General features: G+C 38.4%; 1 protein-coding gene across 2 annotated transcripts in view; it reads left to right on the top strand.

The window, feature by feature from the left end:
- Positions 1-9,509, top strand: part of vwa5b1 (von Willebrand factor A domain containing 5B1) — a 63,729-nt gene extending 54,220 nt beyond the window's left edge. For both annotated transcript variants that reach the window (XM_067445671.1, XM_067445670.1), the window contains 4 exons: positions 3,241-3,315; positions 3,556-3,625; positions 5,741-5,867; positions 6,357-9,509. In XM_067445671.1, coding sequence (XP_067301772.1) covers positions 3,241-3,315; positions 3,556-3,625; positions 5,741-5,867; positions 6,357-7,040 — 956 coding nt within the window. In that variant the 3' untranslated portion in view covers positions 7,041-9,509. The remainder of the gene's footprint in view (positions 1-3,240; positions 3,316-3,555; positions 3,626-5,740; positions 5,868-6,356) is intronic.
- The last annotated feature ends 15,576 nt before the right edge of the window (positions 9,510-25,085 follow it).

Genomic DNA, 25,085 nt, shown 5'->3' with positions numbered 1-25,085 from the left:
CCCTGTCAAATCTTCACCAGAGATACAGTAGCCTCATAAAACGGACCAAAAACACCCGTTGTATGTAGGCAAACATTGTTGTATGTAGGCAAAACTTTTGCATAATGGCACAGAACTATGTATGTATGCATGTATGCATGTATGCGTCATGGTTCTGATAGTACCATATCAATTTGGTGAAACTTTTTAAGAATAAGAATTAGGCCAATAAGAATTTTCTTAAATGAATTAATACTTTTGGATCAGCAAGGACACATTGACTTGGCCAAAAGTGACAGCATCAGAGCTCCAAACTTCATGTGCCCTTCACATCAGCTCAAGAACAGTGTATACAGAGCTTCATTGAATGGGTTTCCATGGCCTCCAAGCCTTACATCTCCAAATGCAATGCAAAGCGTCGGATGCAGTGGTGTAAGGCACACCGCCACTGAACTCTAGAGCAGTGAAAACGTGTTCTCTGGAGTGAAAAATCACGCTTCTCTGTCTGCTTATCTGATAGACGAGTCTGGGTTTGGTGGTTGCCAGGATAACGGTACTTGCCTGACTGCATTGTGCAAATGTGATGTTTGGTGAGCGGGTGATTATGGTGTTGGGTTGTTTTTCAGGAGTTGGGCTCTTAATTTGAACTCTTATTGCTTCATCATACCAGGAAGTTTTGGACAATTTTATGCTCCCAACTTTGGGGAAGGCACCAGTGCACAAAGCAAGCTCCATAAAGACATGGATGAGCGTGTAACGACAATGACTTATGAGTTTAATGTCTCGGGGAATAATTAACTCAAAAGGGATTTAATATTCAATATTCATGAATTTATGAATATAATTTGCCAGTCGTTCATCACGTATTAAAATGTTCCGATAGGGAAAATTGTTTAATTAAATACAAGTAACCCTTTACGTAATTGCTTGAAATTATCCTACTAAGTTTGTCCTGCAAATTAGTTATAGACTTTTCAAATCAATTCTCAATAAGGGATTACTGCTTTACGAGTGCATAGGAAACATTAACTTTACTGATCAGGACAAGTTCAATATTTCAAATGGTCATACAGTTTACTTTACTAACATAGTAGCATAAGCAGTTAGGTAATGTTAGATCGGAAGTTTCATTGACTTTGTGTATGTGGGAGAACAACAGACTCAACTCATAAAATGTCTTTTGGAGGTTTAATAAACACAGACTAAAAATAACACTACGATTCACACAGAAAGTACACACTAAATATGCATCAAGATAGTAGAAATATAGATATTAACGAAAGAATACATAAAAGAGAATAATGAATAGACTGAAATTAGAGAGAGATAAAAGAGAGAGATAAAAGAGAGATGGGACAAAGAATTAGGGGTAAGAAGCAGCTTTCCTTCAGTTCATCAAATACAACCTTCACGGAGTTAACTTGTCCCAACGGGAAAATAACACACCCTCTTAACAGCAGTTTGAATTTGGAAGATAATACTTGCTCTAGTTGTGGCTTCTCGCGTGTGTGCGTTTGTTCCGAGTTCAAATGCCCTGCGTGTCAGGTGGTTCTTTCCGAGGTCGAGAGGGAGCGGCTGGTTGCTTTCTAGAGACGCTCCGTGTCCTCCTTCTGAAGAATGCCCTTGGGGCTAGTAAGTTGATGACTCAGTAGGGAAGCGAGGAGAACCAGGGAAGAGGGGAAGAGAGGAAGAGCTGGGGCCTGCTTGGAGGGCCTGCATTGGTGGCCTGGCTTAAGGGCCAGCCACCGTGGGTGTTGGCTCCCACAGGGAGAGAGTTGGAGAAGTAAGAGAGTAAGAGAGCATCCGAGCGCCTCCTTTTATGGTCTGGGCGTAGTCCCACCCTCCAGGGTTAGACTTAACCAATGAGATTGTTGGGATTTCCAGGCGGGAAAATTCCTCAGCAGATTTTATGGCCCTTTGTTCCAAGGCTCGAATCAGTGGGTCTCTGACCATTCATATTCTAATTAATGCAACAAACACACACTGCATTTTCTGAATAAGTGATATACATGGAAGTGTAAGTCGTGAAGTGAGCATTACTTTGATAGGAGACATGACATATATGAGGTTATCTGAACTAGTACTTTGTTAAGACAAAGACAAAAAGATGCAAAATACCATACATAATAAACATTTTACAAGACAGTTATGTGTTTACATATAATGTCCTGGGGTGCATGTTCATTTATAGATGGTTTGTCTATAATTTGAGGTAAAAGCGGGTTTGTTACAAGCTTCATGTCGTAAACTCTTTGTGAATAAGACACTCTTCCTGCACTTTTCTGTGGCCAAATTCTTTTGGGCCATAAAACATCTTATCAGATGGTTTCCAGGGTAACGAAGAATCTTTCTCTGTTGTGTTGGGGGAAGGTCTGCCACCCAGCACACAGCTTTCACAACATATTTGTTAAATGTAACTGGCGATTGTGTGTTTGATTCGCCTGAGTCGCTACAAGCGAGTATGGTGTGGAGGAACTTGAGTCCTGACCTCAACCCGATAGAACATCTTTGGGATGAATTGGAGTGAGACAGGCCTTCTCGTCCAACATCAGTGCCTGAAATGGCTGAAAGTGGCATTTTGCAATGTTTGGCAGTTTACCCTTTACAGTTTCAAATGATGTTTTACTCTTATCTAAATTACCATAAATAAGTATTTTAAGTCATTTCCATTGTTATGAGATGGAACGTGGTTATGAGACTATAATACTGATCTACCAACATGGTCGCTATATGATAAATTAAAATAAGCTGATAACATGATTGTTTCTCCAGCTCGACTGTATAGCCAAATCAAATTTTGTTGCAATATTGTCCTGTTTAACACTCTGCTGCTTTGAAAAAATCGTCATTGTAAAAGCGCTGTATAAATAAAGTTGATTGATTGATTGATTGATTGATTGATTGATTGATTGATTGATTGATTGATTGATTGATTGATTGATTGATTGATGAGATACAATTATTTGGCTTTGTGTCTAATCTAGCAGTTAGAGTAACACATCAACAATTCCTTATTTTTTTTTATTTTAAGCAATAACAGGGTAACAGGGTAATTGAACTCCTTTTCTCAAATTCACAGGGGTGCTGTGACCAAACAAACTTACAAAGAGCATGTTATTGGTATGCATGAATCATCTTCAGCTCAGACCCGTTTACAAATGCACTTAGATGTGGTTCCTTAGTGCACATTCAGCTTTCAGTCTAAACTCTGACGTCAAAAGGACTCATGTCTGCACCCTAAAACTCTTCTTTGATCTACAGATGTAGACGATGGATCCAAATCTCCCAGCAAAACTCCCTCCTCCTCCAGTTGGGAACGATGTAGCTCATCTGAAGGTACATTTTTCTATCTGGCTATATTCAGGTGGTTACTTCAGTTTCGCAGGTGTCAAAGCTTGTCAAACAAACACAGCAGCATTAGTCACTCAAGCTTGTAGCTGCTGAGTTCATTAATTAGATTTGACCTAGTTGAGCATGGGTGGAGTTTCAGTGCTCTTTGCCTTTGAGTGCTGTGTATTTGTTTGTGTGTGTTGGGCAATAGAAATGATCAGAATAACAACCTGCTCTCTCTTTCAGCCTCTCAAAGGAGTCCGTCGGTGACCTCCGACCACTCACAGAGATCAGTTGAGAGCCTTTTCTCTGCCAGGTGGGTGTAAGATAGAGGAAGCTAATTGGGGGAAATAGCAAATCACAAATGAAGTTTTACCATTACAAAAACTGTAAATCACAGAACACAAATAAAGAATTCAGAAGTTTGCATCAGACCTGCGCCATTGTTTTATATCACGAGTCGAATTTGCATTTTGATTGCTTTTGGTATTCTGTTGGTTGCATGTAATGAGTTCAACTCTCACAGAAGATAGGCATTCATTAGTCGTTAAAAAAAAAAGTAAGACAGCAGAGGCATAGACTGACAACACAACAAAGTTCTGTGCAGGTATTCAGCCTCTTTTGCAAATCATTTCACCATTATGGTTTGATGTAAAGTGCTTTCTTACAATTAAATGAGTCTGTGTCATTATCTTTAGGCAATGAGTGTTGGCTCTATTGACGTCAAAAGGTTTCGCTATTAGCACTTTCCTTTAAAAAAGGAGTCTACTTGAGTTTAAGTGAATGTATGAAGTGAAAGATACTTAGAGGATGTTAGTCACACACTCATTTTCAGTTTTAATTAGTGCTTGGCATTAAGCAACGTTGAAATCATAGACAGAGATTGAATAAGCTGTGGGGTGGGGCTCTGGTTGTGATGTCACAAAATACGTACACACAGTTAAAGAAAGGGTGTCAAAATTGTACTTTTAGGGGTGCAACAGCTTGTTGCTGGGGCAGTACCCTGAAAAGGAGAACTTTGTACCATTTTTACCACGAAAAGGTTCATAGTAGGACCCTAAGGTACACGTTTGTACTCAAAGGTAATATGCACCTTTTAGGAGTAAAAAAGGTACAAAGATGTCATTTTAAGGGTACTCGCCCCAGCGACAAGCTGTTCTACCCCTAAAGGTACAATTTTGACACCCTTTTTTTCTGTGTGTATCGGAGAGAAATGTAGCCGCTCGTTGATTTGCCATGTGTGGTTCTTTAATGCAGACACTCTCCTTATGTGTTTGCAGTTTAAATATATTGATGCATTTAAAAGTTAATGGCCAAACGTAGCATTACAAAAGTTCACAGTGCTGCTGCAGGTGAAATATAATGTGGATAGCACTGAATAAATATCTTTTCGTTGGGTTAAATACTGATAATTGATCACTCAAACCTTTATCTGAATATCTCAACTTAACCGTCGGACTCGCACATCTGTCACATTTGTCGTTTTTTAAAACTTTTTATCCGTTTTTGTAGTTCTAATCGAATCCTGGTCCCACTCGGAGTGGGTTGTGGGCAATATCAGACGTTAGAGTGCGCGTCGATCCGCACTTCGAATTCTGACTGGAAATAGTAAACCATCTGGGTATCTTTGGAATACTCTTTTCAGCATATTACGATTTGGAACATACTAATTCTATTAAGTATAATATTTAGTATGGATAGTATGCAAATTGGGACGCATGGAGTGACTGGCTCTAATGAAAGGTCATGATGAAGGGGATTTTAATATAAGAATCAAAACAATAAACAGAATAATTACTCGAAGAAAGAAACAACCTGATCTAAAGCAAACAATGCAAGACGGAGGACTACGTGAAACAGAGGGCTTATATACAAAGGCAAACAAAAGAGCTGACGAGATTATTAAACACACACCTATACCAGAATACTCTAATCAAATCAGTAACTATGGAGACAAACAGGCGGGGAGAATGGATGATGAACTAATTAAACAAGCTGAGAAGCTAACTAGAAACACAACACAATGAAAACTGCATGAAAATAGTCAACATACTTGTGACAAGAAATGGTTTTACATGATCTTGGATTAATATTTGATCATTTTATTGTATGCGGCCTGGATCGTATCCTAATTCAATTCAAATTCTCAATATTAGACATAGATGGTCCTCTAGACACCAAAATAATAAACACTTCCCTTTTGTGTCTGGAATCTCTTCCCCAGTTTTACCTCTCACTGTCACTTGAAATGTCAGCCGAACTAATGACCAAAACGTGAGGAGCGACGCTATCAGGGATGTGTACATGCTTCGCAAATTAATGAATGTGAAAGGGGCACATTTCCCCAAGAAAAAGCACTTTAGACGTGACTGTGCATTTAATGATGATAGTCAGGCACTGGATTAAAGGTGTTGTTTCTTTTTGCTTCTAGCAAGCTGAGCCTGAGTAGGACACGTCTGCTGACGATGGCGGCCAGGGGCTTCATGAGCCGGTCACAGAGCAAAATCAGCAACTCAGTGGGAGAGAGCGATAATGACAACAAGGACTACATCCCTCTGGTTTCTGTCGCCATATTCTGTCTCTCTTTTAATGGCTGATGTTATATTATATAACAATCCAACAATAGCAAACAACAATTCCTGCCTGACACACTTATAAAAAAAAGGCCTGACATGTCATTGAGTGTACTGCATCCACCTGCCTCTATAAATAGCTGGTCAATACTCGCCTTGCAAGCAAAGGCAGGAGTCTTTAGGTATAGTGAGTAATAGATCTGGTGACATTTAACAAGCACCGATCAATATCTCATGATTGCTTGGTGTGGTTAAATGAGATGTTCTGTTTGAGTAGAATATATATGGGTCATGGGAATTACTTGAAGTAAACAGTGATGAGCAGTAACAAAATCAGTAGGGCGTATTTTTGAGGCTAATGTAATTGACATTGCTTAAAGGCCTTAAACGGCTCCTTGAAGTTCCATCTCTAAGCATGTTTTATACGTTTAACCACTGATTAAATAGACAAAGCATTTCTACTTCCTGTTGCAGGTGTCATTGCAGCTGTCCTGTGGGGCGTTCATGTTGAACAGTGCCTTGTGTGACGCCATCAGCGTGCCCATGGACAAGCTGAAGTGGACGTCGCCCTTCACCAGCCACAGAATCAGCCTTACCCACGTGTCCCACTCCGGTTCCCGGCGTTCCGAGAGCCTGGAGGTCCACCGCGGCTCCTCGCCTCCTCCAAAAGACTTGGACTTGAACTCTGAATGCGAGGAGCTCATTTCCCGCACATCCTCATCCTCCTTCCAGGCCCGAAGCCCTCGGATGGAGGGCGAGCCCTCACTGCTGGCCGGCTTCTCGTCGATGTCGACCGAAGCCCCGCTGTCACCCATCAACTCATTGTGCGACAGCGGGCGGGGGTCTGAGTACGAAATTGCAGGGACGCCCCCTTCTGGCTCGCCTGGGAGCCTGCAAAGGGGCGTGCAAGACCCCGAGGGCATGGTGTGGGCAACTGCGGTAGCCCTGGCCTGGCTGGAGCACAGTTCAGCCAGTTATTTCATCGAGTGGGAGCTGATCGCAGCCAAAGCAAGCATGTGGCTAGATGAACAGATCATCCCAGAGGGCCGAGACCTGGCGTCGGTCAAAGCTGCGGCCAATCAACTCTTCATCATCCTCAGACACTGGGATGAAAACCTGCAGCTCAACATGCTCTGCTACAACCCCAACAGCATGTAAGTCCTTATAGGGTTGGGACTAAACTTCAAACTATGCTAAACGAGGATTTTACTCTCCTTAATTTGTTTTAACGTTTATTGTGTGGGTTTTGTTTTAATTGTATGAATAGAAACCGTATTTCATTACCATCCAAGGCCAGAAACATACTTTGCACAGATATATAGACGCCAATGAATGTAACTTGCATTCGTTACCATGTCAGTAAAATACCTGTAAAAGACTGTATCCACCTCAGAGTAAAGCCCGGTTCACAGCAACAGAGCAAAATGATTCAAAATGATTCATTGGAATGGTTAGCTGGCAATTTCCAGTGCCTCGAGGGACAGTGACTGTTGGTGACAGGTGTGTCCAGCAACACAACAAAGTTGAGAGACACTGGGTGCGTTTACATGGACGTTCTTACGCCAATTATGCTCAATAAGCCGACAATGAACATGGTCATGTAAACGCAGTAACCTGTTTTCTTTTATCGGAGTAAGGTCATAAACGCCGTAAGCATAAACCGGTCGGGACAGGTAGTTTTTTGCCTCTTACCCCTATTTAGCACGGCATGTAAACGAATTAACCTGCTTTCTGTCGGCTTATTGAAGTATGCATGTGTGATAGGTGACCAAAAACGCAAACTTAGAGCAGATTTAAACGCATCCAGACAGAGCGAGTTAGCATTTTGCATTAAATAAGGACATATATCACAAATGCAGACTCTTTTAAGACCCAGAAAATTGTAAAGACGTTCTCATTTCATGCAGCAGAAGTAGAAGAGGTTCAGTCAAAACGCTGCATAACTGCATGAGGGATCATATGAGCCGTAAATCTCCCGCTGACACGGCGCACGCTTTATTTAAAATCACAACTGGCGTAACATTTGGAATACTCCGAGTCAGATACGGACATTATGTTTTTTGATGTAACTACAAGGAATAACCCGGTTTATTAATAAAGTCATGTAAACGCGGTTTACTTGCGTTGTCAGTTTACTGGTTTGTAAACGGGGAAAACTGGTTATTTCAATAAAGTGATATTTGTTAGTAATCAGCTTACTGGTATGCATGTAAACGCACTCAGTATGTTTCTCCAGCAAGATGATGAAGTTCATTTTAGTGGCCAGCAGAGGTGGGCAAAGTACACAACTCTATTACTTGAGTAAAAGTAAAAGTACCACTGGTCAAATATTACTCGGTTACATGTGAAAGTTGTAAAAACCGATTTTTACTCAAGTAAAAGTAAAGAAGTATTTGTTTTCAAAAGTACTTAATATCAAAAGAAAATCTCTTTTTTTATGCCAATGCATAATTTTATTATTGTTGTATAAATGCACACTAGCATACTAGCTTACGACTAACTTTAATTCATTTAAATACTTGTATAAAGCTCTTTATAAAGCTTCTGTCACTTTAAGGCCGAATGCACGGATCCAATACACTGATATACATCTGATATTCTCACAGCTTTACTCTTCTCTTTCTCTCAGACGTTTATATTTTTTAATATTTTATAAGACATGCACCAAGTGTATGCCAACTAAACTAATCTTGATTTAAAAAAAAATGAAACATACTTTCAAAGTATTGCTATGGGTGCACAAACTTGTGCCTAAGAACAGTCTTCTTCCATTTTGCTATAAACTGATCAGTGTTCAAAATAAGTTGTGAAACTTTACATGATCCTATAAGAGTGATTAATTATAGACAGTCTGCAACAACAACAACAAAAAACCTTTTAAAGAAGGAAAAAATAATCGTCCGACTTTCAGAGCTGCTACAGAAACAACTTTCGACCTAGATAGAAATGTAGTGGAGTAAAAAGTATGATTTTTGTCTTACAAATGTAGTGAAGTAAAAGTCAAGTTTACAAAAAAAATAATACTCAAGTAAAGTACAGATACTCAAAAAGTGTACTTAAGTACTATACTCAAGTAAATGTGCTTAGTTACTGTCCAGCTCTGGTGGCCAGCAATTTGCTTATTAATTATAATACAGAGACACATTCCCAAAAAATGATGTGTGATCCCAGATAGACCAGTGCTTGCACTTTCCCCACAGATAAAAGAGCTACAATGGCAAAGAGCACTTGCTGTTTCTCATTCATCTTTATTATTAAAGCGGACCTATTATGCCCCTTTTTACAAGATGTACCATAATATAAGTCTTGGGTGTCCCAAAAATATGCCTGTGAAGTTTCAGCTCAAAATACCATACAGATAATTTATTTTACCTTGTTGTAAATGGCCATTTTGAAGCTAAAACATGCTGTTTTTGTGCATGTATCTTTAAATGCAAATGATCTGCTGTTCCCCGCCCCCTATACAGAAGACGGTGGAGCCATTAAAGCTCAAGATTAGGATACTCTGACAAAAACATACATCTGTTTGGTTTTGATTATAATCTCACGCTCACCTGACATTGCAGTTTGTCATCATCATAAAAAAGTTAATTATCTGCATGTTTTAAAGCCATATCAGTCTAAACTTCTGATTGTGCTTAAACTGTCAAATGCACATACGATTATGTCAAAAACTCACAAAGTTCACAAATATAGTCAATCTGTGGTTATGTCTGAGAACTTGTATATTAGATTGAAGTGAAATCAGCGTAATATGCAGTACCTACTGCTATATATGCTGTTCAAATGAATCAAGCAACAAAAGAAAACTAGAAATTCACTCACTGCTCTTGATTGAATAACTTTAGTAGCTTTATTAATAACACGTTATTTTGCTGTTAAATGCTCTGGCGAGGAGATAAACATGGCTATGGGGAGGAGCTAAGCTAATAGGGCAGCCTGTGGCAGTCGTGGGCCGATGTGACATCACCGGAGCACCTTCCTAACGGCTCATTTTGAGACGCTGATTCTCACACACTTATGCACACATAATTATGTTCAAAATCAATTCAGAATTTAATTTTGCATAATAGGTCCTCTAAGCATTTTATGTGCTGATTCCATGTATATTTAGCCTTTTCCCTCCAAAATGTTTGTTTTTTGTGGTAACTGATTTGTTGTCTCTACAACATGGAATAACACCCGTTCATCTGTAATTCAATCGCATTACTATCAAAAGGAAGTAATGGGAGGAGTAAATAGCTGCTGTTATTCAAAACTGTGAAATCCAGTTTGCATACTGTAGCTATAAGTGTTTGCGATCATATATTTGCGTAGAGTATATTTCGGGCCTGCACCACCCAAAAATATTTGCATGTCTGCTTTTTTTGTCTGTAAAATGGAGAGATTGGTTGTACTTTTAAGCTTGTCTCTGAAATAATAACGTGCATTTGGTTTAATGAACTGTCTGGTTGCTGCTTTGGAAGATTTTCGACCATAAACATGTATCATACAAAGCCTTATAGTGACTTTGGTTCATTAGTTGATGTTGTTGACTGCTACTGTATATGTGGCATTTCAGGCTGTTTTAGCTATCTGAGGATCCAGTGGCTTGATTTACACCATCGGTATATGATGCAGTTACATGTATAACAAAATACAATGTACATTAGTTTGCCTTTACGATCATTAAAGATGTCAAATCGTGGCTGGAATGACACTTTTTTTATAGCTGTAAGCGCTCTCCAGTCTTAAGTGCCTAACCCTGGACTGTTTCTGGACTGTTGACATGAACGTTGTACTGTTACTGCAATGCGTAAGCTAATTGATTCTTTTCAATTGTTTTTACTTTGCTGATTATATTTATTGCTGTGTATGTATTATTATAGTATTTTTGGACGTCAGTTGAAAATTGTACAGAAAAAATATAATAGAGTGGCTGTAAATATATGTTAAAAAAAAGTAGTCTAAATAAGAAAATACAAACGCTAACATTCTCTTGTTATATGGCACCGGTTTATTTTATTATTATATGTATTACTCCTCAGGTATTGCTCTTACTGTTGTCCATGTGGATGCATGAGTGGTTTGTGGAAAGATCTTTCGTCTCAAGGTTCTTTACTGATTTAAACCTCTCCTATGCGCTTGTGACGGTGGCAGCTCGTTTGTGAAAAGTGCATTATGTCAAGCAGGTGTACTTTGTACTGAAGTGTGGATTTCTGTTCAAGTCGTGCGTAAATTCTAGTGCAAATCTGGACTGTGTAACTGCATGTAATAAAATGTATTGGATGAAAAAATGGGTCTAGTTTTGCCATCACTCTTTTCACTAAAATGCAAAACTTTAAACATAAGACAGCAAGAGGGCCCATTTATGCCACATATGAAAAGAAAATCATGTTTTTCTTTTTTCTTTTCATTTAATAATTATGGATAAGTATGTCAATTTTGAATTTTGACACTAATGACTCTAGTTCAGAAATTTGACTCTAATGTACTATTTTTAACTGTAGGTCAGAATTTTGACGCGGATATCAATTTCAACATTTTATCTAATAATTACTTGTAAATTTGAATTGTCATTATGACTTAATTTCAACTTTTCATCTCGTATATACGACTTAATTTAGTAATAATCATAATTTTGACTTTGAATTTTAGGTCAAAGTTTTAACTTTTCATCAAATTCGACTGAATCTCAAAAATGGCTCAGTATGTAATTTGTAGTGTAACTTTTTAGGTCAGAATTAAAACTTTTTATTTCAACTTTTCATATATTTATATTTACTAATTATGCCACAATTATTACTTCTTATGTCATAATTATGACTTAGTATGTCAATTTCAACTTTTCATCACATAAATATGATAGCCTATATTTATCAATTATGAATTTCCATTTCTGAATTTTGACTTTAAATAATAAGACTTTGTAATTATGACTTAATTTCAAATGTTTACCTCATAATTGACATCAATTTCAATTTTAAATTGTTATCTTTTATTAATGACTTTTGACTTCATTACACAAATGACTTAGTATGTCAAGGTTTTGTGTCAATTATGACTTTTTATGTCATATTTCTTTATGACTGTTGACTTTATATTTCAACTTTTCGTCTCATAATTGACTTATTATGTAATCATTTAGACTTGTATGTCACAATTATGAAATTTTAGGTCATGATACTTTACTTTTTTATGTTATAACTTCGACTTTTAAGTCATATTTATTTATTCATAAATATGATTTAGTATTTCATAATTTTGACTTTTTATGTCCGTTTACCAAAGCATGATTTCTTATGTGGCAGAAATGGGCTTCCATAGTATTGTATTTACAGTGAGTTTTTTTGTTGTGCCTCTAACCTCACCATAGGCAATACTTTATGCAGCCAGTAGATGTTGCACCACACTTTCAAAATAAAGAAAAAAAGGGTGCTGTTTTTGTCAGAATGCTGCATTTACAAAACATATGACAGCTTGTTTCTACTCTCTCTCTCTCTCTCTCTCTCTCTCTCTCTCTCTCTCTCTCTCTCTCTCTCTCTCTCTCTCTCTCTCTCTCTCTCTCTCTCTCTCTCTCTCTCAGAAATGCTTTGTATTGTTTAAGCTTATTAGTCAGGCATTCATCTGGGAATTACACTGCAACTATAGCTGTCATCGTATTTGTATAACTCAAAACAATGAAATCTAGCCTCTCTTTGTTACTCTGTCTTTTATGAGTCACGCTAATGTCTGTCCTGCAGCAAAAGCCACGCTTACTTTAATTATATCAGTTTCCACTCAGTGGGGTAAAAATGGCTTCAGGCACAAAGTCAGCATCAAAGAGAGGATTTTGATAGTATGCTTTTGATGATGCTATGACTAATCTGTAAAAACACTTTATGAAAAGCCAAAAAGCACAAAATCTCAAAATTGACAGATTCATGGTTATTTTTATTTTTTTTTCCTGTAGTGTCTCGTCAGTATTTAATGCAATGGTTCACCCAAAAATTAAAATGCTATGTGTATCTGCTTACACCCAGGGCATCCAAGATGTAGTTGTGTTTGTTTCTTCAGTAGAACACAAATGAAGATTTTTAACTCCAACTGTTGCAGTCTGTCAGTCGTATATTGCATATCAATGGCAACATATGAGAGTATGAGAACTATGAGAGTAAAAAAACACATACGAATCTGTATTAAACCCTGACACGAAATGATTGGTTTGGGCGAGAAACTGAATTGTATTTATGTAAAAAAAAAAAAAATGAGCTTGAATGCGATCTATGTCCAACAGCCATCAGCACGTAATGACTTCCGGGGAGTGAGGTCAAATGATATAGCGTAAAAATATATGCAAGAGATCCCTTCCGCTGCTTGTATCCGACTAAACCGAAATGTGATAAATTCTTCTTCTTAAACCATCAGTGAGAGAACCCACCTTTTGGAATCTTAAGAGTGTAAGGAATTTCATCAGAAACATCTGAGATGAAATATATATTAATAAAATGACATTTCAGTTATTTGTGGTCAGTGTAGGCTGTTTGTTTCTTACAGTGATCGTGGTTTCCTCTGAGCCTTGCATTCACAATCATAATGGCTTTCCATTAGCGTGTATGCTAGAATAGTCTAGAGACATTAACATAATTAAATTTCCTCAGTCCTCACGCACAACCCAACTACAGGTCTCATTACATGGCGCAGCAGGTTCGAGACACTCGAAAATACCCTAGAGAGAGAAAATGTGAAAAAAGGGAAAATACAAGCTAATTTTGAAGGGAAGATCCTGAGGAACTTCCACTTCCTTAACCATTATTAACCATTCTTTTAGTACATCACTTTTTAAAATAAATTTACCAAAAGGTGGTTTTCACAATGATGCCACGGAAGAATCTTTTAGTGAACAGTTTCTCTTGGTGTGAAGAACATTTTTATAATACAAAATTTACTATAAAGAACTTTTTGATCAGCAAAAATCTGGCAATATCGAACCATAAGTTTACCAGTGTATGACAATATTCGTGTTCCATGGTATTTGAAACTAAAAGCAATATGTCAGTTTTCGCCTAGTCTTGCATAGCCAGACTTCCAGACTGACAGCAGAAGGTCTGGACTCTATCGCAGCTTTCATTGGTCAAGGGCCACCCAAGCGGACATTTGAGCGACATGTAATGCAACCAATCACAGTTATTTTTGTTCCGCAAACACGGCACCGTTCTTCTTTCACGAGGGTGTTTGGAGTCGCGGCATTTGTTTCCAGGCGGACCGTTAAAGAATGTAACACATTTCGTAGACATCCAGTAGAATTCAACCAATCAGATGACGACTTCAAAACTCCTGAAGTGTTTCCAGATAGGTGTGCCATATGCATCAGACGTTCAGCCAACTGTCTGTGGGCGTGACGTCTGAGGCTGAGGCTACTAAAAGCCTTTCTTCCGTTAAAACAATCATATTTTCACTGACGTTCGTCCTGAATACATTCTGATAATTTCCATGGCTAGGAAACATCCTGAATTAATGGGAAATGTGTACATTTTACTGATATATCATTTTAGCTCGCTTCAAGGGGAGCAAATGTAATCACTTTACTCCACTCTCCCCTAAGTATAGTCTGTTCTTAAAGGTGCACTATCTAAAAAATGTTGCAGTTAAATATCCAAAAACCATTAGGCCAGTGTAATAGATTTTGTTCAGTCTAGGACTTATAAAATCCCAAATGTTTCCAACTTTTTGTAAATCGTGAGAAAATTGCTATTTTAATTAAGGAACTAGTGTTGTCAAAAATATTGATATTTCGATATGTATCGATACTGGAATATCTGAAACGATACGATTCTCAGTTTTTACAGTATCGATATCAGCTGTGCTCTCCTCTCTGACCGTCAGCGAGTTGACACACACCGGCATATTCTCACTCAGCCCGGTTAACCTCTGAGCACGGCGAACACGCGTTCTGCTGGACTTTTTCCTCATGACAGTGTGTTAGCGTTGGTGTGTGATCGGTCTGAATTTCGCGCGGGATTGCACATAAATTAATTCTACTAATCCCCGCAGATTTCGTGCTCACATCTGAAGCGCACACACACATAGCGTACCCTAATAAAGCCGCCTCTGACATGATACAAGTGCAAACATTTGCTTTTTTCCAGCTTATTATTTGTCAAATACACTCAAAGAATTATCAGTGCACATCTGGAAGAGTATTAACATAAACACAGTCGCAAACAGTTCAGGAAGAACTAGTAACAGGAACAGTGTTTAGGATCCATGCGTCCGGGACAGCAGTCATTTGTTATTCAAACTACAAAAAGACAAACGATCACACTGCTCTTGACTGATCAACTTGTGTAACTTTAATAGTTTCATCTGTACGCTATTGAATTTTTTACAAAGAACATTATCCAATGTTGTTTTAAATGTAATTACTATGCATTATTTTTATTCAGTTTCTTATCTGAATGTTAGAATCTTATCCTACCTGAAAAAATAAAGCAGTCTATTTAATTTGTATCTTCTATTCTATTGCATTTATTTGTGCTATTGTTTGTAATCTGTTTATTTGTTCTTATTTTATTACTGTTTAGTCGTCTTTTTAAATTCAATTTACCATTCGAAATCAAGCTTTCTTGTGCTGTGTGTAAGCTACTGCAACACAATTACACCATTGTAAAAAATACATTGAGATAGCAAAAATTTGTGAGATAATTTTAATAGTAATTGATCAATAATTGTTCAAATCAAAACGATGCCCGACCCTAAGGAACAGGCTGGCCACATGAATTTTTTGTAAAAAATAACAATGAATAATAACAAGTTCTGTTGACATATTAAGCATCTTATCTTATCTTTTTTTTTTTTTTTTTTTTACTGTGGTATCGATTTAGTATCGATATTTTAGTCTGATATCGTATCGAAGTCATAATTTTGGTATCGTGACAACACTAATAAGGAACTGGGGCGTGTCAGGGAGTCGCTTGTCATTTGTGTCGTATCTGCGTTACTCTTACTACAGTGCAACAAGTGTTACAGCAGCCGCTGAGCAAACACACAACGTCATTTTCAACACACTTAAATGTATCTAATGTGATAAACAGAGTTGCATTCTCATACTCATGACCGGAAAAGCGGAAATGGCGCAGACGACTGTGGCATAATAAAAGTCCCGCTGCTCACAAAGCATGTTGCGTTCATCTTATTAACAATCGCTCTAGTGGCCTCGCTCAGCTCCTCAACACCCGCTCCTGCTCTGCTTCATACTACAGTAACAATAATATTTGCATCCATGAACAAGATTAGAGCCCTATCCATGTTTTCCACCGACTGTGAGGTGAAGACCACATGTCCCAAGATTCTGCGCTCAAACTTGGCGTCATCAAACTACGCCTTTATTCTGAATAGGCGACCTCTAGTGGACGGAAAAGTAGTGCAGCTTTAAGTGAAAGTAAACAGCGTAACAGTATTCCCCCAAAAATAAATATGCTGTTTATTGTTGATGACATATGCATATGATTACATATGCCATCACTTGTTTCTGCATTATCTTCTCCTGTGTTTTGATCAGGAAATTCAGCACTCTTTCAAAACATGCGTAAAAGCTTCCACCACCTTATAACAATAAAAACATGGAAAACGGCAGAATAAAACTTGTCAATGGTATGCAAAGAGTTAAATAAAAAGAAAAAAATCATTCCCTGCTCTTGACTGAACAACTTTTATAGCTGTAATAAGGATTCATCTATATTTCATTTATGCAGTGCTATTTTACATTTGATTACTTCGGCTTGAAACCATGAATATAAGTGTTTATTAGTATGTTTGTTCTGTTGTATTTGTGCTATTGCTCGTAATTTGATTATTTTTCTTATTTTACTAGTGTCACGTGTATGTTCAGTTCAGTTTCGGTCATGTCTGCATCAGTTCTCATTGGTTACTATGGTGTCTCATTAGTTCATCTCTGTCCAGCCGTGCCTGTTTGGTGTCCTCAGTTGCTATGTGTATTTATACCCACTGTTCTGTTCAGTCTGTGTTGGTTGCTGTTTATGTGGACGTGATCCTGAGTTTTTTTCTATTAAATATTGTTGTTTTTCATCTTTCATCTTGCGCTTTCCAGTTATTTCCAGACTGTTACAACTAATTAGGCTAGTAGTTTTTGGTATCACAACCTTATCAAAGTTATGGGTCAAAAACAAAAGACAATAACTTTAATTTATTTATTACTCTTTTGTAGTAGGGACACAATTTTACCAGGGCAAGTAAAACTTGAGCCACTGAGCCAATCCTTAATGTTGAGTCCTATCATCAAATCTGAAACAAATTGTATTCAGCCAAAAAAAAAAAAAAATGCTCTGGAAGACAATTGTCAGCTATTCATCTCAAACATGTCTCCTGTGGAGTTTCAGAAGAGATCTTTTCAGAAGTCAGAAACATTTTAGAAAATGATCTGCGCTAGAATATATCCACATTAATAATTGTAGCCAATGATATTATCATGTTATCTCATTTGCATACAGGAAGTTAGGTTTACTGTTCAGAATTCCACAGTCATCAAACATTCATCGACTGTGCAGATATCATCTATAAACCACTGATCCCAGGAAGTAGGAGGATGTCACCGATGAGAACTTTTGATGTGTTGTGCTGATAGCCTCAGATGTATTACCCAACACTTTCACAAGAGGAACGGATTCGCCCTGCTTCATTGCTTATTTTCATCTCTTATGTAAAGACTCTTATTTAGAAAGTATTCATTGTGTGGAATGGACACACACCTTTTACACGACATCACACTTTTGCACACACTGCGGCGAGGTGTTATTTGATGTTTTGATAATGACTGCCAAGCATAAGGGGCAAAGCACGCACAGATAAAACTGAAGCAGAACCGTAATGACAGGTCTGTAGTTAGCACATAAGAAATTAGAGACGCCACTTTTATGCTGCACAAAAACGAGATATTTCATGCCTTACTGAGCTTGTTTCTATGGCAACTAAGCTTTGTTAAGCAGGCCTTGAAAAATATACTTGACATAAGAGCACAAAATTAAGAGAAACTAAAGTTTTGGTAATTTGATCAAGTCATACTCAAACCTATTAGTGGTGCATCACAAGTACTATTGGCCATACTTTGGTGCATAAAAGAGAATAAATACTTTTCTATATAAGACCTGGTGGACAATTTTCAATTTGTAAATGCTTTTCATGTGATGATATTTAGTTAAAAATACATTTTAATTATATAGTTGCATTAATGGGGCCAATAAAAACACAGTGTAAACACCATGCAAATATTTAAACATATTTTATATGCAACTAAAATAATCTGTAAGAATAATACATGGAACCTGGATTTGAAACCAGGGCTGGTAAATTGCTTCCGAATCTCAGCTCAATTGAGTGATTCAACTTTTGATGCACACGTGATTTTCAAGTTTAGGTAACGGTTTCTGTTAGTATGTTATTTAGCTGTTTTTTCTGTGTTTCGTTCGTGTTTCTTCTCTTGGATTATTAAACTATGTTTATATTGGAGTTACCTCATCTACCTTCTTTTTGTCTTGGATTAAATGTGACAAATTCTAACTTGTTACCATTGTGGTTTATGTGCCTTTCTTCTTTTTATACACATGTAGAAACTAGGGACTTTTATTTGCATCTTGGTGTTTCTTTCCAACAATTATTTTTTCTTTTCTTTTCTTTTTTTGGTAATATCTCAAAAAAAAAAAAAAAAAAAAAAAAAAATCATGGATGGAAACCCAGCTATAAGTTCACTCTGAACACTTTATCAGTGAATACAAAAAATTGCAGGCCGACTCCAAGTTGATACCAGTGTTATTTTAGTATTATTGAGATATTATTGCAGTTATTTATTAATATTTTGAATTAGTTTTTATACATTTTTATTTCCATTTTAGATTTAGCTATTTTAGTACGAAGTAAAAGGTGTCATGAACTAGCTTTTTTATTTTTTTATACTGTTGTCTGAGGTCAACTAATGACATTTGTGTGGTTTTTACATTAAAAAACATAACTAATAAGTAATAGGCTATTTTCTACACTGGTTTTGAGGCTGTCTTCTGAACGCTGGGTTTTGATGGGTGTGCTGCACTGGAGACTTGGAACGCCCATGGCTAGGATTGGATAAGATTTGCATATTTAATGAGCTCCCTCCGGGTTGAGTTTAGACAGACAACACGATTTTCAAACTCATGGGGTCACTGCTCTTTTCACACTGCATGATTATCTGGGGTATCATTCAGTCACTGCTGTGTTCACACTGCACGATGGATCGGCGACAGAGGGTTTCACACTGCATAACTGTACAGGAGGAACAATCGGCGACAACTCTCTCTCTGGTGTGCAAGCTGTGTTTCCCAACTACACGTGCGATGTGACCAATGACATAGACCGTAAAGGATGTAACAAGTAAACAACGCGAGATCACACGTGCGACAAACCGGAGTTCTCGCGTGAGACTTGGAATTTATTATTAAAAATGATAAACTGCACAAAGTTTGCTTTAAATAGTATGTGCGCTAAATTTGTGGAGAAAAAGAAAATAAGATTATGGTGCAGGAAATTGTTGGAGAGTCAGAAGGAGCAAGGATTGTGTTCTGCAAAGAGAGTTTGAGGTAAATAAATAATTTTGTAATGTGCTGCTGCTGCGGCTGGATGTGCAAATGTTTGGGCTTTGTTTCTGTTTGATAGAATTGTAAATATATCTATTAAAATACTGTTATTCAGCTCTATAACTTCTCCCTGAACCTCCCACTGCCCTGTATCTCACTCTCTCATTGGCAGTCGGTCATCTCCGATGTGATTTCCAGTCAGAACTCATTTCACACAGTCAAAATCGGGGGCAAAAATTGGGCAGTGTAAACTAAGCTTAAAGGGATAGTTCACTTTGAAATTAAATGTTGATATGTTTTAGCTTACCTCATGGGCATCCGAGATGTAGGAGTATTTGTTTCCCCAGTAATTTCAATTTTGATCATTTTAGGTCAAACCGTTCTTGTCTGTGCCTCACATAATGTTGGTCTATGGTCACCACCTCAAAGAGCATAGAGAAGTCCAAATTAAACAATCCCCCATCGTAAGTACACACTGATGGCCTAAGACACGAAACGGGCGGTTTGTGTGAGAAAACGAACAGTATTTATATCGTTTTTACCTCTGGTACACCACTACGTCCGACTGATCCGAGGGCGCGCTTGCGTGTTTCCTGTGGTCAAAATTGAAACTGCTGGGGTAACAAATACTCCTACATCTCGGACGCCCATGAGGTAAAATAAAACATATCAAAATTTAATTTCAAAGTGAACTATCCCTTTAAATGAGGGATTGTTCTGAAAGTGGCAACTGGAATAATTCTCTCGATCACAGGGCTCATAAACGTCTTTGTCAAACAAACATAATAATTTTTTGTTCACAAATTTATTTCTGGAAAACACAGCCCCAGGACTACTATTGCATATAAAAAACATGTGTTGCACCATTCCTCTCGAATCCAATATAGAAGGCACATTGTGTTTTAATCTCAAATATCTGCAAATCCAGCACAACCTGAGACTTGTTTACAAAAGATTCCACAGTGAAATGAAGCGAACACACAGTAGCTGTGTCTAATTTCGGAAGGCTGCGTCCTCCGGAGGTCGCATTTGAATGGTGCATACGTCATAAGGCCGTCTCATTTAAAAAAAGTGAGTAGGACACTCCAAATGTGGCCTTCGAATGTGTCCTTTCACAGGAATTCGGAGTGTGCATGAGGTGTATCCTTCACGGCTGGAGATAACCCATAATTCTTTGTGTCTCCGTTAACAACCGTCATATTTTTTTTATATATTATATGAAAAACGGCACCACCGCCAGATATACATGCGAGCGTAGGTGTGGTGTTTAAATTAAGTAGTTCAAGCGTTTTTTTTTCTTCTTTTTTTCCAACTAAACAGATAGTTGTGGTAAACAGTAGGGCTGCACATTTTCAAGTTTTTCATTAACCGTTAACCGAGGCCCTTAGCGGTTAATACTCGGTTAACCATAGTGTGCGTCAGGGTTATTTTTAGCTTATTAATTTGACGACCACCATCTCCGTAGTGAACACGCCTATATAGAGAAATGCACTTCATGGATTACATAATCAGAGAGTAGCCTATTTCTTTTCGTTTTAAATTGTTAAAAGACATTTCAAGTTTCTTAAGGTCTATTTCATGTCTGCGAGGCGTACGCTGAGTTTCGTTAAATTAGGATGAGATGCGCTCCAGTTCACGAGCAATGCGAGTGGCCGTGAGGGCGCCTGCATGATTAGAGCATGTAACGTAAGTAAATTATGCAGCAGAGAATGATTCCCACAGCGTTTGACTCGTGCGGCTGAGCCTCTCCCGGCAGAGAGTTCAAGCATCTGCGGTCTCGTCCCTTCAGCTCTGGCCATCTTGCTTTCAGTCCGCGATTAGCTTTTTTGTTTTCTTCATTACAGTTAAAGTAACGTCTGCTTTTCTCTAGTCATTCACAAGTTTCTCACTTCAAACTTTCTTTCTTCTGCTCCGTTATGCACAGCTCGCACGGCTCCCGCTCTGCTTCTGCCCTAATGCGACTTTTAGTCCAGTGCGACGTATGTTATTTTCCTCTTCATGACGCATATTTTGACTGATGCGACTCATACTCCGGAGCGAAAAATGCGGTAAGCACTGCATTGCAATACTTGCATATTGCCCCGTCACTCTCATTTTTTAAAGTGCTCCCATGCTTTCTTTGCCCGCTTCATTGCCCGCTTAGAAAGCTGGTCATGACTTCTTCTTGTGGATATTACAAATGTCTGGGAGCGCTCTGGCGGTCTCTAGGGGTGCAAACATATATTACAACAAAATTCGTAGGCACGTCATTGACGCCACTTAACCGAGCAAAATGTTTCACTCGGTTACGCAATTTTTAACAGTTAATCGGTCAATCGGTTAACCATGGACACCCCTAGTAAACAGGATTACAACTGTTTAGTGCATTTTAAACGTTTAGAACAGTAAATTGCTGTCAAGACAAGAAACATTTCATAGTCATTTTCAAGTTATTTTCAAATAATTTTCATTCATATAACTGGCGTGAGAGTGCAACGAGGCTGAACTTGTTGGCATAGCAACGTGATGCTTCCTGCCTGTGTGTCCTACGAATGACGTCTCCTTTAATTCTGATTGAAGACACTCCGTATACTGCATCCTACACAGGATGTGTCCTCCGAAGGATGCAACCTTCGAAATTTAACGAAATGAGACACAGCTATACAATGTCTTCCCCACGTGATCGTTTTCAGGGCCTTTTGTCTATAAAAGGTTTTCATTGACTAACAAGGTTGTTTTCAGTTCTGAAACTTACAGGATATAATTATATTACCATGAACTTTTATATATCAAAAGCTCAAGGGAATGTTGATTTCTCAATTCATCACCCCTTTAAAGTAAATGGAAATCAGATGAGAAATGGCAACTAGCTAGTTTTTTATATTTCATTTCATTTCAGTTAAAAGAGCTATAGGCTATGTGTCATACACAGTTTGGCTGTGCTCTGGATGGGGGATACCAGACACCTAAAGTCCATAAAGGGAAGGCTATCTCGTCGCGTCATCCATTTCTGGGTCTGGCTTTCTGTCACGCACGGTTGTAGAACACACAGTGAAGAAGAATAGGTTCAGAAAGTCTTTAATAATCCACATGAGTAAACTCAAATACAGGCAAACGAACTCAACTCAGCAATTCAGCATTGACAAGACCGAACAAAGTACAGTGAAAACACAGGAACTTATATACTGATGATGATAAAATGACAAACAAGTTCCGGGAAACAGAACAAAGGTCTGTGGAAGAGATAAAATACGACTGAATATCCCTGTCAGATCACCACCTCCCAGCAGGCACGACCTCGTGCTGAAATAGAAGTGAGGGAGGGATGGTGGAGGCTTTGGAGGTGGTGCAGGGATGATGAAAGGGGTAGGCGAAGGGTTGGAGAAGGTCTACCTTGCCCACGTGACCTTGCCCACCCAATCAGAATTTAGGAACTGATAGTGTTCATTTGTTTTTAAGATTTGTGCATTGATATAAACAATCTGAGGTAGGCAATGTGTTGAAAGTTTTGATGAAGGGGTGTAGAAAGCCCCAAACAGTCACAAATATAACACCAGCGTTATAGGCTACTTGTGCGAATCTGTCTGTAGCAGAAAAGCAGAGGCTGCAGTCACACAAATAAAAATGGGCAGAAATATTTGCATACTATTAAGGCAATTACGAGGAGTTGTATTCGTGAAAATGTATCTTGTAAATATATAGTATATTAATATTTAAAGTATATAGGCTATACAGCTCTGATTTTTTGAAAAAAAAACAAAAAAACGCAGTCATTTAAGAACATACATTTATTGTATGGTATCTAGTGTATAAGTTTGTGGTGGGTCTGTATGATGAAGATGAAGAGAGGTGTGACGTGGGCTCGTTGAAGGGCTCCTTCTCAGTCATTAGAAGCATCTTGATTGCACACGATGGAAGTCCAGCCAGAAGTGCACTGCAGTAGTCAAGCCTAGAAATGACCAGGGCGTGAACGAGAAGCTGTGTTGCATGCTCTGTTAGGAACGGTCTGATCTTCCTGATCTTGTGCATCGCAAACGTGCATGACCGAGTTGTCTTTGAAATGTGGTCTTTGAAGGACAGCAGGTCACCAAAAGTTACTCAAAGATTTCTGACCGACCTTGAAGGGGTAATCAAGGATGAACCTAGCCGATTGGCATGGAAGATGAGAAGCTCAGTCTGCAGGTGATGTTCTTTCATCGAGATGTCCGAGATGTCCACCAGACAGCTTGAGAGTCGTGCAGCTACTGTGGGATCATATGGTTGAAATGAAAGGTAGAGCTGTGTGTCATCAGCATAGCAATGGTATGAGAAGCCATGTGCCTGTATGATGGGTTGCAGTGATGTTGTGTAAATGGAGAAGAGGAGAGGTCCAAGCACTGAGCCCTGAGGAGCCCCTGTGGTCAGTTGTGCTTTTGGATTTGTACATGCTCCTGGCAACCTTGAAAGACCTACCTGTGAGATAGGATTCAAACCAGTGGAGCGGAATCCCTGTGGTGCCCAGTGATGAGAGGGTGGAAAGAAGAATGGCTCACAGTGTCAAAATACTTATTGTTTTGTTCATAGAGCAAACCATTTGCTGATTGTTTACAGTTTAACAGTTACTCCAATAATTCACACAAAGTGTCATGCAACGTAGGAAAAAAGTGGTATTTCAAGAATGGTTTCATGGTTGTAGATTTAGTTCATTTTAATAAATCATTACATGATACCATTATATTTTATTTAAATGAATGCAAATTTTTATTTTATTTTAGTAAAGTTTTATTTGACTAAGCCTGTTATGTTTTTTTCTCTTTGACAACGTTAAGTTCCCATCAATGGTCAGTCAGCAGTGAACTGTGATGGATCACTTTGAAAAACCAAAACTGATTATGCACAGTATTTTGGGCATGGCTGTCATGGCTGGTGATAAAATCAATGGCTGACGAGTTCTGACCTACTTCACTGCGCCGCTGTGCATCCTGTCTCTACAGAGATTCTTCTTATCTTCCATACATTGCCTTGAAACATTATTTCAATTAAAATTGAGTTAATTAAACTGCTATTAGCATCTCGTCAACAGTTCCATCCTGAAATGGCAGCTTGTTTGTGCTTTTCAACAGTTGAAACACAGTAAAATTAGCTTGTGTATGATGTTCGTTGTTTCCGAAAACACAGTACTGAAGAATGTCATCAGTCCCATTATGTGAAGCTAAATTAGGGGCTCAATTAATTATCTCTGCAGGTTCCCCAGCTTGACAATACGAGAAATCTCAAACAGCTTACTTTTTGGACTCTTGTCCTCGTCGGGGGATCAGAGAGAAGCTTAGCTCTTAATTAGCTGCGTTACTTTCAGTGCAGAGAGACGGACACCTCAACACAGGGGCGCACAAAGGCCTATAATGATGTCCGACAAGTTTGTTTCCACCGGGATCCAGGGCTGATTAATAGCTGCGTACCAGCGCTTCATTAAAAGACTGAGGTTTGATTAAAAGCAAAGCCACAGAGAAAACATGCTTGCCCTAAATGACTCTCAATTAGCCCACCTTCACACCTGTAAATGACGGTAATGCTAGAGTTCGCTTGCCTTTAGCCTTCAACGCCACCTCTGGAGCTTTACCAACTTTGCTGAATTAATAGTGCTAAAAATGTAAGATCAATACAA

Source organism: Pseudorasbora parva, chromosome 6, assembly GCF_024679245.1.
Source record: "Pseudorasbora parva isolate DD20220531a chromosome 6, ASM2467924v1, whole genome shotgun sequence".
Classification (NCBI taxonomy): domain Eukaryota; kingdom Metazoa; phylum Chordata; class Actinopteri; order Cypriniformes; family Gobionidae; genus Pseudorasbora; species Pseudorasbora parva.
Note: the sequence above shows the minus strand (reverse complement) of the source record. Positions and strands in the feature narration are given on the sequence as shown.